Source organism: Macrobrachium rosenbergii, chromosome 51, assembly GCF_040412425.1.
Source record: "Macrobrachium rosenbergii isolate ZJJX-2024 chromosome 51, ASM4041242v1, whole genome shotgun sequence".
NCBI classification, from domain to species: Eukaryota; Metazoa; Arthropoda; class Malacostraca; order Decapoda; family Palaemonidae; genus Macrobrachium; species Macrobrachium rosenbergii.
The window spans coordinates 22,670,888-22,690,431 of NC_089791.1; the positions used below are offsets into that span (position 1 = coordinate 22,670,888).

At 36.4% G+C, this 19,544-nt stretch overlaps 1 protein-coding gene, 1 long non-coding RNA gene and 1 pseudogene across 2 annotated transcripts in view; 2 read left to right on the forward strand and 1 right to left on the reverse strand.

The window, feature by feature from the left end:
• The window catches only part of LOC136833502 (putative uncharacterized protein DDB_G0282133), a gene marked incomplete at its 5' end in the record, with an annotated part of 8,511 nt that extends 386 nt beyond the window's left edge, over nt 1–8,125 (forward strand). Inside the window, 4 exons of the mRNA XM_067095729.1 lie at nt 1–717; nt 767–930; nt 4,829–4,969; nt 6,272–8,125. The exon at nt 1–717 is cut by the window's left edge and continues 14 nt beyond it. Of these exons, the coding sequence (XP_066951830.1) occupies nt 1–717; nt 767–930; nt 4,829–4,969; nt 6,272–7,926 (2,677 nt within the window). The remainder of the gene's footprint in view (nt 718–766; nt 931–4,828; nt 4,970–6,271) is intronic.
• Nucleotides 1–19,544, reverse strand: part of LOC136833212 (uncharacterized) — a 218,780-nt gene that overhangs the window by 100,291 nt on the left and 98,945 nt on the right. The window lies entirely within an intron of this gene.
• On the forward strand, nt 14,094–17,737 carry LOC136833537 (uncharacterized PE-PGRS family protein PE_PGRS20-like; annotated as a pseudogene).

The following is a 19,544-nucleotide window of genomic DNA, read 5'->3' on the forward strand; positions in this document are numbered from 1 at the left end:
TAATGGAAATGGCAATGGACTGAATGGATACACAAATGGAAATGGTAATGGAAATGGCAATGGACTGAATGGACACACCACTGGAAATGGTAATGGAAATGGCAATGGAGTGAATGGACACACCAATGGAAATGGTAATGGAAATGGCAATGGAGTGAATGGATACACCAATGGAAATGGCAATGGAAATGGCAATGGAGTGAATGGATACACCAATGGAAATGGTAATGGAAGGAGTGCATACACCAATGGAAATGGTAATGGAAATGGCAATGGACTGAATGGATACACAAATGGAAATGGTAATGGAAATGGCAATGGACTGAATGGATACACAAATGGAAATGGTAATGGAAATGGCAATGGACTGAATGGACACACCACTGGAAATGGTAATGGAAATGGCAATGGGGTGAATGGACACACCAATGGAAATGGTAATGGAAATGGCAATGGAGTGAATGGACACACCAATGGAAATGGTAATGGAAATGGCAATGGAGTGAATGGATACACCAATGGAAATGGCAATGGAAATGGTAATGGACTGAATGGATACACCAATGGAAATGGTAATGGAAATGGCAATGGAGTGAATGGATACACCAATGGAAATGGCAATGGGCTGAATGGATACACTAATGGAAATGGTAATGGAAATGGAAATGGTAATGGAAATGGAAATGGTAATGGATTAAATGGTAATGGAAATGGCAGGCAATGGACCAATGAAATGAAATGGACTGAATGGAAATGGTAATGGAAGAAACGGATATACCAATGGAAATGGTAATGGAAATGGCAATGGACTGAATGGATATACCAATGGAAATGGCAACGGACACGCTAATGGAAATGGTAATGGCAGCAATGGACTCACCAATGGCAATGGAAACGGCGGTGTCCTTAGATCCCCGTCGCTGTCCTATGGCGCTCCCCTCCCTTAAACTGGGAAGAAACGACCCACACTCCCAAGGCACCGGACTCAAGACTCGGCTTCACTAACAGGAACCTTCAATAGCCTCTATTTAATCCTTATTCTCAGTTCATCTGCATCTTAGTATATCTTTTTTATTCCAACTAGTTATATTTTACTTTGTATTTCAAGATTTATAAGAAAAATTGTAAATATATTTTTGATATTTAATAACTATTTTTATATATCAACGACTTTGCAAAAACTTACAAAATGCAATAAAAATATATCACTGCAACTGGGTATTGTTTGGATATTGTTCACCTTTCCCGCAAGCATTACATACGAATATCAACTGATAGTGATGCCGTTATGCAAATAAGGTTACTATCTAAAAGTATCTGTTAACAATAATAACAAGTAAAAAATGCACCGAGGTTTCTTCAGCGCAATCGAGTTTTCTGTACTTCGTATAATCGGTATAATGCTGTATGAGCCGCGGCCTAGAAACTTTAACTACGGGCCAGTGATGGTCTATCCTAAATCGTTGCTAGAAGCACGATTATGGCTAACTTTAACCTTAAATAAAATAAAAACTTCTGAGGCCAGAGGGCTGCCATTTTGGAATGTTTGATGATGGAGGGTGGATGGTCAACGTACCAATTTGTAGCCTTCTAGACTTAGCAGTTTTTAAGAGATGAGGGCGGACTGAAAAAAGTTCGGACGGACAGACAAAGCCGGCATAATAGTTTTCTTTTCAGAAAACTAAAAATAAGATTTACTGCTACGATAATTAAAAAATATGTTCAAAACCTCCAGGATTAACATTAAAAAACACTTGCTGTTCTTTTAAACACGATTATCAATGAAAACAATTTTAAACTTCTACCTATTAATGTTTAGAAATCTCATACAGACTTATTCATTTTGAGCTTAAATAGGAAAGATTGCTATTGAAGACCTTGTCCAAAGCTTTTATCTTCATTCAACATTAAAAGGAATTCACAAATATAAATGAAAAAAAAAACATTAAGTTACGGAAAATTAGCTCTTTTTGTTCTTGCGCTGAGATACCACATTTTATGTTAATTTCTTGCAATGAAAAGTATTCTACATTTAATGATGACAGGAAATGAAATCCTCCTCGAAGACTGAAGTAGACAGTAAAGATGAAAAAGTAAAAGACCGCTCACATCAATCATTCACAGCAAAACACTTAAAACAAAGAGAGCATTTATTCCATAACCTTACAGCAGAGTGAACACAGCTAATCTAAAAGGGTAAAATACTTCAGAACTTGTTAGCCTTTCGACAACTGGACATAATCCTACGAGAGGTAATTTCAAAACAAGACTAAACTTAAGTGAGGAAGATCATCCAAAATTTAACTGAAACGTTTTATGATAATTTCTTCAGCAGATCATAAGTATGTGAGTCTGATAATCATCGTATAGTAACACCAGACATAAAATAATATCATCAGAAAACAACAACGCCCAATAGAACAGAATTACCCAACGATAAAACTCAACCGCCGACATTCATTCACTCCATCAACTCCACATGCGTACGAATATTTACATGCAGTCGGCATTAACTGTAATGTCAATTACAAGAAATGTAAATTACAGGAATACGTAATCCCGATAACTACACAACAGTAATGGTCGATAAACATTTCCATCAAATGGACCCAATAAGAACACGGCAGGAACACTCTCCAATTCAGTGAGTTTGAAAAACCAAATAATGTGCCACAAAAAATAATGGAATTCCGTTGCCAACATTGCAAGTAATTTCTGTGAATGATTTGTTATTTTCTGGATTTGAATACACATCATTTTGATGTGCAGAATAAACCAGTAACATTAAAGACGGAACGACTTCAATTTTCACTGCACGACGTAACGACACTGGAAAGACTGATGAAAAAGATATTAAAAGTCAGGCTTTAATGATAAAAAAAAAACATGAAACTTAAAAGAATCGTGAATAGATTACCTTTACCCAATTGCAATGTACTTTAATTTTTCTTAGCACCATGCTTTCATTATCGTTAAATATTTCATCAGATATCTAATAATCCATAAACTTTGGTATTAACAACCAAGCAACTGTAAATAGGGAAAAATAAATGTTGATTGAAAAATTCCTTAACATGCACTTCTAACGTTTTTGATTTCATTTGATTTGATGAAATTTAGGCTGTCAAGCCAAGCACTGGGGCACTTTCGACCATTCAGAGCTTGAGATAGTGAAAAGAGGGAGTTGGAGTGATGGGCAGCAAGATAAAGAGCTCTAGAATATAAAGATGAAGTACAAGGATCTAAATTTGGTACTGGGAGAGAAAACCCCTCAGTTCTACTAAGAAGTAATACAGGGGCTGGACGACAAGATTGAAGAAAGAGGAAATGGAGGTAGAGTAAAAGGTTAAAATGTGGATGCTGCTAGGGGTCGAAGAGATGCTGCAAATACTCTTCAGTAACGCCAACAGTGGACAACTTGAGATGAAATGACGGCCCCTATCCCCTAGGCCCCTAACCTCGGCAGAAAAATTCTACCGTTTCCAACAACGGAAAAAAATTCAGCTCATTCATATTGAAGAGGCCCATGGACCACATCGCTCACTCAAGTTACCTTGCTACACTAAGATATTATTGGACCATTATGTGTCCACGCTCTAGCCCCTGGGGCCATAGCAAAAACAAACTTGAATCTACAGTATATAAATACATTTTTGTGAAGGTGTTGTTTCATTCGGCCCCTTTGTTCTATTTTTGCTATTTCTTTACTATCTTCCCTTGGAAGAGGTCATGGCCTCTTATTTGAATAAATATGAATGACTTTAACCCAAGGATGATTTATGACAAGTTTGTTTGAAACTTATCAACTGGTTCTGGCAAATAAGTTGAAAATAAATGTTACACCATACATGCATACACAAAGATATATACATACATAAATACATACATACAGACGGATCATGGACACACTTTGATCTGGAAAGCTCCCAAGTTTTCAGGCAGGGTGAGCTTAGAAAGCGACTGACGTAGATTGATATCAAAGGTAATTTTCAAATCATGTCAAGGAACGAGGAAGTGCACAACTTGATTCCTATAACGAGATTGTCAGTTGGATTTGACAGGTCCACCTGAACTATATGATTTCGATAACATGAAGAATCATCTAAAACAAAGGTAAAGACACAAAAGAGATATGAAAGTCATTAATACCGTAAGAGAACGTATCGTGTTTGGGCGAATGTCACCATAAATAAATAAATAAATAAATAAATAAATAAATAAATATAAATAAATAAATATAAATATATATATATATATATATATATAAATATAATATATATATATATGAAATATAATATCCATTATATTTTATATTTATATATATATATATATATATATATATATATATAAATATATATATAAATATCATTAAATAAAATGTTGAAATGCTGCAATAGTGACTAACATCCCCGTTACCCATGTCGGTAAAAAGAGACTAGGCAAGAAGGCAAACTTAAGGAAACGATTAGCCAATCAAAGCTGACCCAAAATCACCGACTGCAGCCAAAAATGAACATTAAGCTCCGTGGAAGATCCGGGACACCCTCAATTTCCCGTGATTTCCAGGACGTCCCAAATCCCCTTAAGCATGAATAAATCGTAAGAGAAACAAAAGTAAGTTACCCAAAATAAGGAATAAGGATGACCCTCAATACCGTCACTAATCTGATCAATAAGGTTTGAGAACTCTCGCCACGTGCCGGCCAAAAAGGGCAACGTGGGAGGTGCGAAATGATATCATGTAAATAGAAAGGGAGGGGAGGGGGGAAGGCGAGGGGGAAGGGAGTGGAGGAAGGGGGGACTTTACCTGGTTTGCAAGTATAAATAGACATCCCGCCAAGGAACAGCATTAATCGTCTTCTAGCTTCCTCGTCTGCAGTTTTTCCTCTTCTTCTTCTCTGGGGTCTAATTGAAGCTTCGTTTTCGCATCTCCCTCTGTCTTCCGATATGAAGGCTTTTCTACTAATTGGTAAGCAAATTTGCCCAGATTTTCTTGTTGTATAAATATATATTGAATGCATATATAAATAATCATAGACCATATATATATATGTGTGTGTTTGTGAGTGTGTGAATATACATGAAATTAACAGGCAAAACTTGAAGGATCAAGAGCTTTCATGTTTATTAAAGTATTTTCGGGGCTCACATGAGCCAGTTTGAAAGAATGGACAACAATAAACAAAATTACTTTCTACCCTTTGATAATTTACCACTTATTCGTTCTAGTTACTTTTTTTTTTATTTTTACTACTTTTTTAAAACTGCATTTCATTTATACTCGACGATGCCTGAAGGAACATGAAAGCGCTTGGTAGTAAACTTCTGTCTCTTATTTTCCTGTGGTATTCGCTTTTACTACAATTCCCTGACGCCTCTGTGATTTTTTGAGTACACACACAAGCACACACACAAATATGTATAGAGTGTATACCGTATACGATATATATGTATATATGTATGATTGTATATACTTGTATCTATACGTATACTTATATTTATTAAACACAAGGTAAAATGAGATATGATTGCAAGTCTTTTATTGTGGTGTTTGATAATACACGATCACGTGTGGAATAGAAATAAATGACTATATATGCAGTTGCCCTCAGGTTCCAATATATATATATCAATTGAAAGATCAGATATGATATTTATATATATATATATGTATTATACTGTATATATATATATATATATATATATATATATATAATATATATATATATCATATGTGAAAATAGAAATAACTATTTCTGACTCACATCAGGATCTGTGCCCAGGTCACTTTGATGTACAGGTGAAAGTTACAATGGTTCAAAAACATGAAGGTGTCTTAGGCCTCCGATTTATGACTTGGCGTTGCTTAAGAAGGAGGAGATTGACCAAATTCCCTAGTGGTTTTTTGGCCTCATTCAATTAAAGATGGATCTGGCGGTCGCGTTTTGATCTTCTCAAAAAGGGGTCCGAGTCAGTATAAATAGTGTTTTTGGGCATATATTACACTGTAGTATTACAGGAAAGACATTCATATATATATATATATATATATATATATATATATATATATATATATATATATATATATATATATATATATATATATATACATACACATAAATAAAGAGAGAGAGAGAGAGAGAGAGAGAGAGAGAGAGAGAGAGAGAGAGATAAATATATCAAAGAAATAGTTATATAAGTAGGTATACGAAAATTTTCACCGGCAATGAACTACCTATATAAAGACTCAGTGTTCTTTCTGTTTCTTCAGCTCTTCTGAGCGCAACGACGCATTGTGCCCCAGATCATGGTTTCTCAAATGGATTTGAAAGCAGCAATGGTGCCCTAAGCAATGGCTATGATGCCCCTCTCAGCACATCCTACGGAGTTCCCAATGGGGAATATGGAGTCGACGCCGAAATTGCTGCCTTGGCTGAAAACATTCCAGGTGGTGGTGTTCCTGGAGTAGACTATCCAGTACTGGCTTTTGTCCCTGATACAGGATTCTCCTGCGATGCCCAAAGTGTCCCTGGATACTACGCCGATACGGCCCCTGAGGCTGGCTGCCAGGTCTTCCATATCTGCCAAGACAGACCAAATGGACGCCGCCAGCAGGACTCCTTCCTCTGCCCCAACGGCACCATCCTCAATCAGCAGTACTTGGTCTGTGACTGGTGGTTCAACTTCGACTGTTCCACTGCTCCAGACTTCTATTTCGTCAACGAATTCATTGGAGTCGAACCAAGTGCTCAATATGCTAATGGTATCATCAATGGCAACGGAAATGGTCTTGGAAGGTCTGCATACAGTAATGGAAATGGCAATGGACTCAATGGGAATGGTAATGGAGGAAATGGCTACATCTATAGCAATGGTAATGGGAATGGCAACCTAAGGAGTGCATTAACCAACGGTAATGGAAATGGCAATGGACTGAATGGCTACACCAATGGGAATGGTAATGGCAATGGAAATGGCAATGGATTGAATGGAAATGGCAATGGAAGTAATGGACACACCAATGGAAATGGTAATGGAAGGAGTGCATACACCAATGGAAATGGTAATGGAAATGGCAATGGAAGAAATGGACATACCAATGGAAATGGTAATGGAAATGTCAATGGAGTGAATGGGTACACAAATGGAAATGGCAATGGAAGGAATGGATACACCAATGGAAATGGTAATGGGAGGAATGCATACACTAATGGAAATGGTAATGGAAATGGCAATGGACTGACTGGATACACAAATGGAAATGGTAATGGAAATGGCAATGGACTGAATGGACACACCACTGGAAATGGTAATGGAAATGGCAATGGAGTGAATGGACACACCAATGGAAATGGTAATGGCAATGGAGTGAATGGATACACCAATGGAAATGGCAATGGAAATGGCAATGGGCTGAATGGATACACCAATGGAAATGGTAATGGAAGGAGTGCATACACCAATGGAAATGGTAATGGACTGAATGGATACACCAATGGAAATGGTAATGGACTGAATGGATACACCAATGGAAATGGTAATGGAAATGGCAATGGAGTAAATGGTTACACCAATGGCAATGGTAATGGATTAAATGGATATGCGAATGGAAATGGCAATGGAAGGAGTGGATACACCAATGGAAATGGAAATGGACTGAATGGAAATGGTAATGGAAGAAACGGATATACCAATGGAAATGGTAATGGAAATGGCAATGGACTAAATGGACATACCAATGGAAATGGCAATGGAAGGAGTGAAAATGGTAATGGAAATGGCAATGGACTAAATGGATACACCAATGGAAATGGCAACGGACACGCTAATGGAAATGGTAATGGCAGCAATGGACTCACCAATGGCAATGGAAACGGCGGTGTCCTTAGATCCCCGTCGCTGTCCTATGGCGCTCCCCTCCCTTAAACTGGGAAGAAACGACCCACATTCCCAAGGCACCAGATGCAAGACTCGGCTTCACTAACTGGAACCTTCAATCGCCTCTATTTAATCCTTATTCTCAGTTCATCTACTTCTTAGTATAGCTTTTTCTATTCCTCCTATTTATAGCTCACTCTGTATTTCGAGAATTATGCAAAAAACTGTAATTATATTTTTGATATTCAATAACTATTTTTATATATCAACGACTTTGCAAAAGCATACAACAAAATGCAATAAAAATATATGAAGGCAACTGGGTATTATTTGGATGTTCACCTTTTCCGCAAGCATTACATACGAGTATCAACTGATAGTGATGCAGTTAAACAAGTAAGGTTACTATCTAAAAAGTCTCTGTTAACAATAATAACAAGTAAAAAATGCACCGAAGTTTCTTCAGTGCAATCGAGTTTTCTGTACATCGTATAATCAAGGCCACCGAGAATAGATCTATCTTTCGGTCGTCTCGGTATAATGCTGTAAGAGCTGGGGCCCATGAAACTTTAACTACGGGCCAGTGGTGGCCTATCCTACATCGTTGCCAGAAGCACGATTGTGGCTAACTTTAACCTTAAATAAAATAAAAACTACTGAGGCTAGAGGGCTGCAATTTGGTATGTTTGATGATTGGAGGGTGGATGATCAACGTACCAATTTGCAGCCTTCTAGACTTAGCAGTTTTTAAGATCTGAGGCGGACTGAAAAAAAGTGCGAACGGACAGACAAAGCCGGCACAATAGTTTTCTTTTCAGAAAACTAAAAATAAGATTTACTGCTACGATAATTAAAAATATATAAAAACCTTCAGGATTAACATGAAAAACATTTGCTGTTCTTTTACACACGATTATCAATCAAAACAATTTTCAAACTTCTACCTATTAAAGTGTAGAAGTCTCATACAGACTTATTCATTTTGAGCTTAAATAGAAAAGACTACCACTGAAGACCTTGGCAAAAGGTTTTATATTCATTGATCATTAAAAGAAATTCATAAATATAAATAAAAAAATATTAAGTCACGGAAAATCAGCTTTTTTGTTCTTGCGCTGAGATACCACATTTTATGTTCATTTCTTGCAATGAAAAGTATTCTACATTTAATGCTGAGAGCAAATGAAATCCTCCTCGAAGATTGAAGTAAAAAATAAAGATGAAAAACTAAAAGACAGCTCACATCAATCATTCAGAGCTAAACCGTTAAAACAAAGAGAGCATTTATTCCATAATCTCCCAACTAAGTGAACACAGCTAATCTAAAAGGGCAAATACTTCAGAATTTGTTAGCCTTTCAACAACTGGGAATAATCCCACGAGAGGTAATTTCAAAAGAAGACCAAACTTAAGTGAAGATGATTATCCAAACATTACGTAGAATGTTTTACGATAATTTATATTGCTGACCAGTTGCATCAAAACCTGATAATCAACGGAGAGTAATACCATGACGTGAAATATCAGAAAATAACAAAGCTTAATAAAAGAACAGAATATTACATGATAAATCTCAACCCTTGATATTCAATCACTCTATTAACTCCAAATGCATACGAAGAGTTATTTGCAATCGGCGTTGTAATGTCACCCAGAAATGTCAAATACATGAATAAGTAACTGTGATAATTATAGTGATAATCAACGGTCGATAATCGTCTCTATCAAATTAACACAATAAGAACATGGTAGGAACAATATACAATTCAATGAGTTTGAAACACGGAATAATTTACTAAAGAAAATAATGGAATTTCTTTGCCTTGTTACAAGTACTTTCTGTGGCTCCATCCGTGGTGCAGCAAATTGACATCATCTATATTTAGCTTAGGCTCGACTTCCACCCCATCAGTACTAACAGAATGGAATATTGGTTACTGGCCCTATGGAAAAGGCTGAACTGCTACATCGAGCTTCTGAATCCGACCAATCAGCTGAGGATGTCCCTCTCCCTGATAATTGCCAACCCGAACCTATTCTTACAAAATATGCATTTCGCTCTTGGGATGTTAAGAAAATTCTTACTAATCTTGATGGCTGAGGTGGAGAAGATCCTGATAGTTTCTTCCCTTTGTTTCTTAAAAAGGGTTCTGGTTTGTTATCTCCCAAGATTAGTAGTAGATTTTCAGGTCGATATAGATTTTCAGGTCGACGTAGTATCTTTGCGGATGAGCGCAAGCTTAGTAACGCAATGCCTGTTCCAAGGAATGGCATATCTGCAGACTGCAGTAACTGCAGGCCTATTTCTATTCTTCCTGTGCTCTCAAAAGTTGCAGAAAAACTTATCTTTAAGTCGCTCTACAAGGATGTGGAATCTAAAGGATTGTTGGCTAACTGATAGTCAATATGCATATACGAGGCAGTTAGGTACCTGCGACGCTCTTTTGGATTTGACACGCCATTTTCAAGAGAACCTCGATAAGGGTTTGGAGTGCAGAGTAATTCATATAGATTTTAGCGCTGCTTTCTATCTAGTAAATCAAAAAGCACTTATTTATAAACTTCAGAATCTTGGAGTGGGTCGATGTGTTTTAGGTTTATTTCAGGACTTCCTTACAAGTAGGAAGCAGCGAGTTGTTGTTGATGGAATCTTTAGCGAACAAAGATCTAGTGTGTCTGGAGTTCCACGTGGTAGCGTTCTTGGTCCACTGTTATTTTTAATGTATGCAGGTGATATGGTTGTTGGCCTGGAAAACAAGATTCTTCAGAATGCCGATGATGCAACACTTGTGGGTGTAGTTAAGTTGACACTTATGCGAAATGAAGCTAGCCTCAGTTTCAAGTAACGGATTAGTGAATGGTGCAGTCGTTTGGGTATGAGGTTGAACTCCGGTAAAACGAAGAGACTGTTGATTAGCAGATCTCGTCCAGATTTTCTGCTCCATCCTCCCCTTCAGTTAGATGGGACTCTGCTGAATAAGTCTGAAGACTTAACTTTTGTAGGTGTAACTTTTGGTTCACACCTTACTTTTGAGCAACATCTAGTGAAAGTGCCAGCACAATGCTGCACGAAGATTAGGTATTGTACATAAGACCTATATTTATAACAGTGATAAAATCAATGCAACCTGTTTTAGGTCATTTGTCCTTCCTTTACTAAATACTGTTCTCCGGTGTAGATGTCTGCTTCTGTCAGAGATTTATCCCTTTTAGATAGATTGGCTCGCGGTGGTAGGTTTCCGTTTCCTGACATTAGCAGTTATGACTTGAACCATCGATGGATGGTCTGTTCGTCAATTTTTCATAAGTTGTATTTTAACAGAGATCTTTCAAATTCGCAATTGATCCCTGATCCCCTTTTCCTGCCGAAAGCAACCAGAGTTGCTGAACAGCAGCACCAATATGTGACGTAAATATGCCTCGCTGTCGAACTTCTAACTTCCAGAGGTCCTTTATTCCTCAGGCCGTTGGTCTGTGGAACAGTCTCCCTGAGGAAGTCGTGCAACTGGAATCTTAAAAGTTCAAACGAAGACGAAATGCATTACTACACAAATACAATGCTCCTTGTATTTTAGTAATTCACTTACAATTTTATCTGCTTATGTATGAATTTGTTAATTTATTTTTTCTTTTTAATAAGTGTCCTCCTCTCTCTGTATTTCCCTTTACCTCCTGTTACTTCTTACTAATGAATACTATATCCTCTGGAAGCTTGAATTTCAAGTCAATGGCCCCTTTGGGCCTGTTCCATGTGCATATGGACAATAATTTATAATAACAATAATAATTTATTTTCTGGATTTGGATAAACATTATTTTGATGTGCAGAATAAACCAATAATAGTTAAGAGGGAACGACTTCAATTTTCGCTGGATTATGTACGGATATGCAAAAACTTTTGAAAAAGACATTAGCAGTCAAGAGTTATTGATAAAAGAAACATGAAACTTAAAGTAATCATGAAACAAATTACCTGTGCCAAACTATAATACATTTTTATTTTTCTTGACACCATGCATTTATTACCATTAAATGTTTTGCCAAATATGTAATAATGCATTAGAAACTTTTGAAGTAACAACTAAGCACTGGCAACAGAGAAAAAAGAACAAAAGAAATTTTGATAAAAAACCTACACTTCAACGTTTTCGCTCTGATTTGATTTGATGAAGTTTAGGCTGTAAACCCAAACACTACGGCACTTTCGAACATTCAGCGTTTGAAAAAGTGAAAAGTGGGAGTTGGAGTAGTTGGACAGCAAGATAAAGAACTCCAGGAAATAAAGGAGATAAAGTACAAGGATCCAAAGGTGGAACTGTGAGAAATACTCTGTTTTATTAAGAAGCAATAGCGAGGATGGACGGCAAGATTGATGAAAGAGGAAATGGAGATAAAGTCCAAGGCTAAAAAATGGATGCAGCTTTGCGTCAAAGAGATGCTGAAAATAATTTTATTAATGTCTACAGTGGACAACGTGAGGTGCAATGACGGCACTTTCCCCCCAAGAGCGTCAAACTTTTTCCAACTATGAAAAATGAATACCGCCGTTTTCCTCCAGCAACGGAAAAAATTAACATTCACATACACATTCAAAAGGCCCACGGATCACATCGCTCACTCAAGGTATCTTGCTACACATGCAAGTACCTGATATTATATAACTATTATTGGATCCCTATGTGGCCACACCGTGGCCCCTGGGGCCATAATTAGAACAAAGTTAAGTATACCTTAGTTTTACCAGACCACTGAGCTGATTAACAGCTCTCCTAGGGCTGGCCCGAAGAATTAGACTTATTTAACGTGGCTAAGAAGCAATTGGTTACTTAGCAACGGGACCTACAGCTTATTGTGGAATCCGAACCACATTATAGCGAGAAATTAATTTCTATCACCAGAAATAAATTCCTCTAACTCTTCATTGGCCGGCCGGAGAGTCGAACTCGGGCCTAACGAGTGCAAGGCCACAACTCTACCGACTCGCCCAAGGAAGAGAGTATAATTAGAACAAACTTGAACCAATACTATAAAAATAAATTTTTTTAAAGTGTTGTTTCATTCAACCCTTTTGTTCTATTTTTGCTATCTCTTTAATATCTTCCCTTGGAAGGGGCCGTGGCCTCTTATTTGAATAAATATGAATGCCTTTAACCCAAGGATGCTTTTTGCTAAGTTTGTTTGAAACTTATCAACTGGTTCTGGCGAATAAGTTAAAAATAAAGGTTACACCATACACACATGCACAGAGATATACATATATACACGCATAAATACATACATACAGACGGATGATGGACAAACTTTGATCTGGACAGCTCCCAAGTTTTCAGGCAGGGTGAGCTTAGAAAGCGACTGACGTAGATTTACATCAAAGATAATTTTTAAATCATGTCAAGGAACGAGAAAGTGCGCAACTTGATTCCCATAACGAGATTGTTAGCTGGATCTGACAGGTCTACCTGGACTATATGATTTCGATAAAATGAAGAATCATCTAAAACAAAGGTAAAGACACAAAAAGGAAATGAAAATCATATATCCCGTATGAAAACGTATCGTGTTTGGGCGAATGTCACCATAAATAAGAATATATATATGTGTGTGTGTGTGTGTGTATATATATATTTTCTGTTAAAACAGAATTCCATCAAACATAAGGAAGTCCATACAAACGCCAAAATGTGGAAAATAAAGGTCTGAAATACAGGCTTTATTTTCCACATTTTGGTTCTATGGTATATTATATATATATATATATATCCATATATATATATAAAATAAAATGTAGAAATGCTGCAATGGTGACTAACATCCCCGTTACCCATGTAGGTAAAAAGAGACCAGGCAAGAAGGCAAACTTAGGGAAACGACTAGAAAATCAAAGCTGACCCAAAATCACCGACTGCAGCCAAAAATGAACATTAAGCTCCTCCGTGGAAGATCCGGGACACCCTCAATTTCCCGTGATTTCCAAAACGTCCCAAATCCCCTTAAGCATGACTAAATCGTAAGAGATATAAAAGTAAGTTATCCAAAATAGGGAATAAGGATGACCCTCAATACCGTCACTACTCTGATCAGTAAGGTTTGAGAACTCCCGTCACGTGCCGGCTAAAAAGGGCAACGTGGAGGTGCGAAATGATGCCATGTAAATAGAAAGGGAGGGGGGAGGGGGAAAGGGAGGGGGATGGGGGGGGAAGGGGAGGTGGAAGGGGGAGGGACTTTACCTGGTTTGCAAGTATAAATACACATCCCGCCATGGAACAGCGTCAATCGTCTTCTAACTTCCTCGTCTGCAGTTTTTCCTCTTCATCTTCTCTGGGGTCTAATTGAAGCTTCGTTTTCGCATCCCCGTCTGTCTTCCGATATGAAGGCTTTTCTACTAATTGGTAAGCAAACTTGCTCAGTTTTTCTCGTATAAATAAATATTGAATGCATATATAAATAAACACAGACCATATATATATATATATATATATATATATAATCATGAATATACATGAAATTAATATCAAAACTTGAAGGACTCAAGAGCTATTCATGTTTATTAAGTATTTTCAGGGCCGAAGGAACCAGTTTAAAGAATGTGATAAATGAATTATATAAATTACTTTCTTCTTTGATAATTTAACGTCTATGGAGTCGCTGAATAGGTCCGTGTCTAGGGTTTAAAACTGCATTTACATTTATTCATTTATCACTTATATAAATTGAAAGCCCTTGGTGACAATTCTCCATCTTATTTTCCTGTGCGTTAATTTGATATTACTACATTTGTAGCTTCATGATTGTATATAAATCACGGTGTGATAAAAATTTCATATATATATATATGTATATATATATATATATATATATATATATATATATATATATATATATATATACTGTATATATATATATATGTATACTTATGTGTGAATATATTGAAATTAACAGGCAAAAATGAGATAAGATTGCAAGTCTTTTACAGTGTTGTCGGGGCTCAAATGAGCCAGTTTAAAAGAATGGTCAAAAATAAACAAAATTACTTTCTACCCTTCGATAATTTACCACTTTATTGTTCTGGTTCTTTTTTTTATTCAAACTAATTTTTCAAAACTGTATTTCATTTATACTCGACGATGCCTGAATCACCGTGAAAGCGCTTGGTACTGAACTTGTCTCTTTATTTTCCTGTGGTATTCGCTTTTACTAAAATCCCGTGATTCCTCTGTGAGTGTTTGAGTTTGGGTAAACACACACACACACACACACATATATATATATATATATATATATATATATATATATATATATACATATATATAAATATATATAGGCTATGTATAAAACACTGAATATTTATATATATATATATATATGTATATATATATATATATATATATATATTGTTATATATACACACACTGTTCACACAGTAGACATACACACAGGTATAATATTATATATAATATATATCAAAACAATACATCACGAGGAAGATATGAGATGGCGTTTCTTAAGAGGTGGTGTTTGATACATAATATTCACGTATCAAGTGGTAATCATGATTATATAGCTATGTATATATATATACATACATATAGTCCCGTTTAGAGGGATAAATCTTCTTCAAAAAGAGGTATATAAGATCGGTATAGAAAAGGGTAACTGGCAATTTGTTATTTCAAGTGGTTAAATAGTGTTTTAAATTCTTATTTTCATATTATACAGTATTTTGTATGTATATATATATATATATATTATATATATATATGTATATATATATATATATATATATATATATATATATATATATATATATATATATATATACATACATATAGAAATAGAGAGATAAATATACCCAAAAAAGAGGTATATAAGTAGGTATAGAAAAATTGTAACCGGCAATTTGTTAACTAAATAAAAACATATGTGTTCTTTCTGTTTCTTCAGCTCTTCTGAGCGCAACGACGCATTGTGCCCCAGATCATGGTTTCTCAAATGGATTTGGAAGCAGCAATGGTGCCCTAAGCAATGGCTATGATGCCCCTCTCAGCACATCCTACGGAGTTCCCAATGGGGAATATGGAGTCGACGCCGAAATTGCTGCCTTGGCTGAAAACATTCCAGGTGGTGGTGTCCCTGGAGTAGACTATCCAGTACTGGCTTTTGTCCCTGATACAGGATTCTCCTGCGATGCCCAAAGTGTCCCTGGATACTACGCCGATACAGCACCTGAAGCTGGCTGCCAGGTCTTCCATATCTGCCAAGACAGACCAAATGGACGCCGCCAGCAGGACTCCTTCCTCTGCCCCAACGGCACCATCCTCAATCAGCAGTACTTGGTCTGTGACTGGTGGTTCAACTTCGACTGTTCCACTGCTCCAGACTTCTACTTCGTCAACGAATTCATTGGAGTCGAACCAAGTGCTCAATATGCTAATGGTATCATCAATGGCAACGGAAATGGTCTTGGAAGGTCTGCATACAGTAATGGAAATGGCAATGGACTCAATGGGAATGGTAATGGAGGAAATGGCTACATCTATGGCAATGGTAATGGGAATGGCAACCTAAGGAGTGCATTAACCAACGGTAATGGAAATGGCAATGGATTGAATGGATACACCAATGGGAATGGTAATGGAAATGGAAATGGCAATGGAAGTAATGGTTACACCAATGGAAATGGTAATGGAAGGAGTGCAAACACCAATGGAAATGGTAATGGAAGAAATGCATACACCAATGGAAATGGTAATGGAAATGGCAATGGAAGAAATGGATATACCAATGGAAATGGTAATGGAAATGGCAATGGAGTGAATGGATACACAAATGGAAATGGCAATGGAGTGAATGGATACACAAATGGAAATGGCAATGGAGTGAATGGATACACCAATGGAAATGGTAATGGAAGGAGTGCATACACCAATGGAAATGGTAATGGAAATGGCAATGGAGTGAATGGATACACAAATGGAAATGGCAATGGGTGAATGGATACACCAATGGAAATGGTAATGGATTGAATGGATACACCAATGGAAATGGTAATGGAAATGGCAATGGAGTGAATGGATACACCAATGGAAATGGTAAAATGAACCAATGGAAATGGTAATGGGAATGGCAATGGGTGAATGGATACACCAATGGAAATGGCAATGGCAATGGGCTGAATGGACCAATGGAAATGGTAATGGAAATGGCAATGGAGTGAATGGATACACCAATGGAAATGGTAATGGCTGAATGGATACACTAATGGCAATGGAAATGGTAATGGAAATGGCAATGGAGTAAATGGTTACACCAATGGCAATGGTAATGGATTAAATGGAAACGTGAATGGAAATGGCAATGGAAGGAGTGGATACATCAATGGAAATGGAAATGGACTGAATGGAAATGGTAATGGAAAGACCAATGGAAATGGTAATGGCAATGGACTGAATGGTAACCAATGAAATGGAAATGGCAATGGACTATCAATGGAAATGGCAATGGAAATGGCAACGGCTGAATGGACCAATGGAATGGCAACATGAATGGCAATGGGAATGGTAATGGAAATGGTAATGGAAACGGCAATGGATCAAATGGCAATGGACTGAATGGATCAAACGGGTATACCAATGGAAATGGCAACGGACACGCTAATGGAAATGGTAATGGCAGCAATGGACTCACCAATGGCAATGGAAACGGCGGTGCCCTTAGATCCCCATCCCTGTCCTATGGCGCCCCCCTCCCTTAAATTTGGAAGAAAACGACCTATTCTTCCAGGCATCGGACTCGGACTCGGCTTCACTTACTGGAACCTCCAATAGCCTGTATTTAATACCAATTCTCAGTTCATCTACTGTACTTATTATACCTTTTTTACTTCTCCTATTTATAGTTTTCTTTGTGTTTCGAAAATTATATTATACGAAAAATAGTAATTATATTTTTGATATTTTAATAACTATTTTTTTATATCAACGACTTTGTAAAAACGAATTACAAAATGCAATAAAAAAATATATGAAGGCAAAGTATTATTTGGATGTTCATTCACCAAGTTTCCGTGAAAATCTACAGATTGCGATGTATTTATAAAACAAAGTTTGATGCAGTTAAATAATAATAAGGTTACTATCTAAAAAGTAATCTGTTAACAATAATAAGTGGTACGAAAAATGCAACCTGAGAGAGTTTAGAAAACGATCAGGCAAAAGATTTTCTGTCTATGGTATAATCAGATGGGATGATACGTGCCAATAGACCCGATCTTGACGCTGATCGACAAAATCAGAAGAAAGCATCACTATTGATGTCACAATACCTGGGACACCAGAGTAGTTGAGAAAGAACGAGGAAATAAGAGTGGTATGGGATATCCAGTGGAAACGTTGCCATAATCACGATTAGGGCGATCCCAAGATAACCTGAAAAGGAAAATAAAAACTAGAGGCTAGAAGGCTGCCATTTTGGATGTTTGATGAGTGGAGGTTGGAATCAACGTACACAGTGAGAAAGTGATGAACTCACTAAGGAGGCAGGATTAAGATCTGAACCCCGGACTGAAAAAAAGTCCAATAGGATGACGGATTGAGAAAAAAAAAAAAAAAAAAAATAATAGTTTTCTAATAGAAAACTAAAAAATAAGATTTACTCTACGATAATTAAAAATACATTCAAACCATCCAGCATTACTGTAAAAACATTTGCTGTTCTTTTACACGATTATCAATAAAATAGTTTCAAATCTTATAAAATTTATCTTGGAGAAGTCGCAAACCAACTTACTAATTTACACGTCAAGTAGAAAAATCATTAGTAAAAGGCACTGGCGAAAGGTTCTATATTCATTAGTATTAAAAAGAATACACAAATATAATGTAAAAAAATTAAGTTACGGAAAATGGCAGCTTTTTTTTTTTGTGATTCTCAAATATCACATTGTATGCTAATTTATTCATGTGAAATGTATTTTATATTCAATACTAAGAGTAAAAGAAATGTTCATCCAAAATCAAAATATTAAGTAAAAACTAAGATACTTCACATTAATCACTGAGAGCTAAATAAATGAAAATAACTTTTCAAACACTTTGCAGGGAGCATCTATTCTACAATCTTCCACAAAATGAGCACAGCTGATTAAAACTGAAAATATGAATAAATAAATGAATATATAGGTATATAAATAAATCAATAAATAATCAACTAGGAATAATCCTACCTGAGGCAATTTTGAAACAAGACTGAACTCAAGGTGCGTGATGAGGATTATTCCTAACTTTTATGTAAAACGTCTTACGATAATTTATATTGCATCATTCGTATCAGATCGTCAGAGTTTGGCAGGAGAACAAATTAGTACATTACATTGCTCAACAGATGAATAGCATATCCGACGTTAAAGCTCTCTCGTCAGATGCCATCAATCTTCTATGGCAAAGTCCGTCACAAATGTAGCCTAATTGTGATAATGATGAAATGGAAGACAATGGTCGATATTTATGTTTTATCAAATTAACTCGCTAAGAACTTGGTAAGAACAATATCCAATTCGCTGTGTTGGAAATACGAAATAATGTACCAAAAAAATATGGAAATTCGTTGCTAACATTGAAAAAACTTTCTGTTATTTTCCTACTTCGCGCGTTTTCTGGCTTTGGATAAA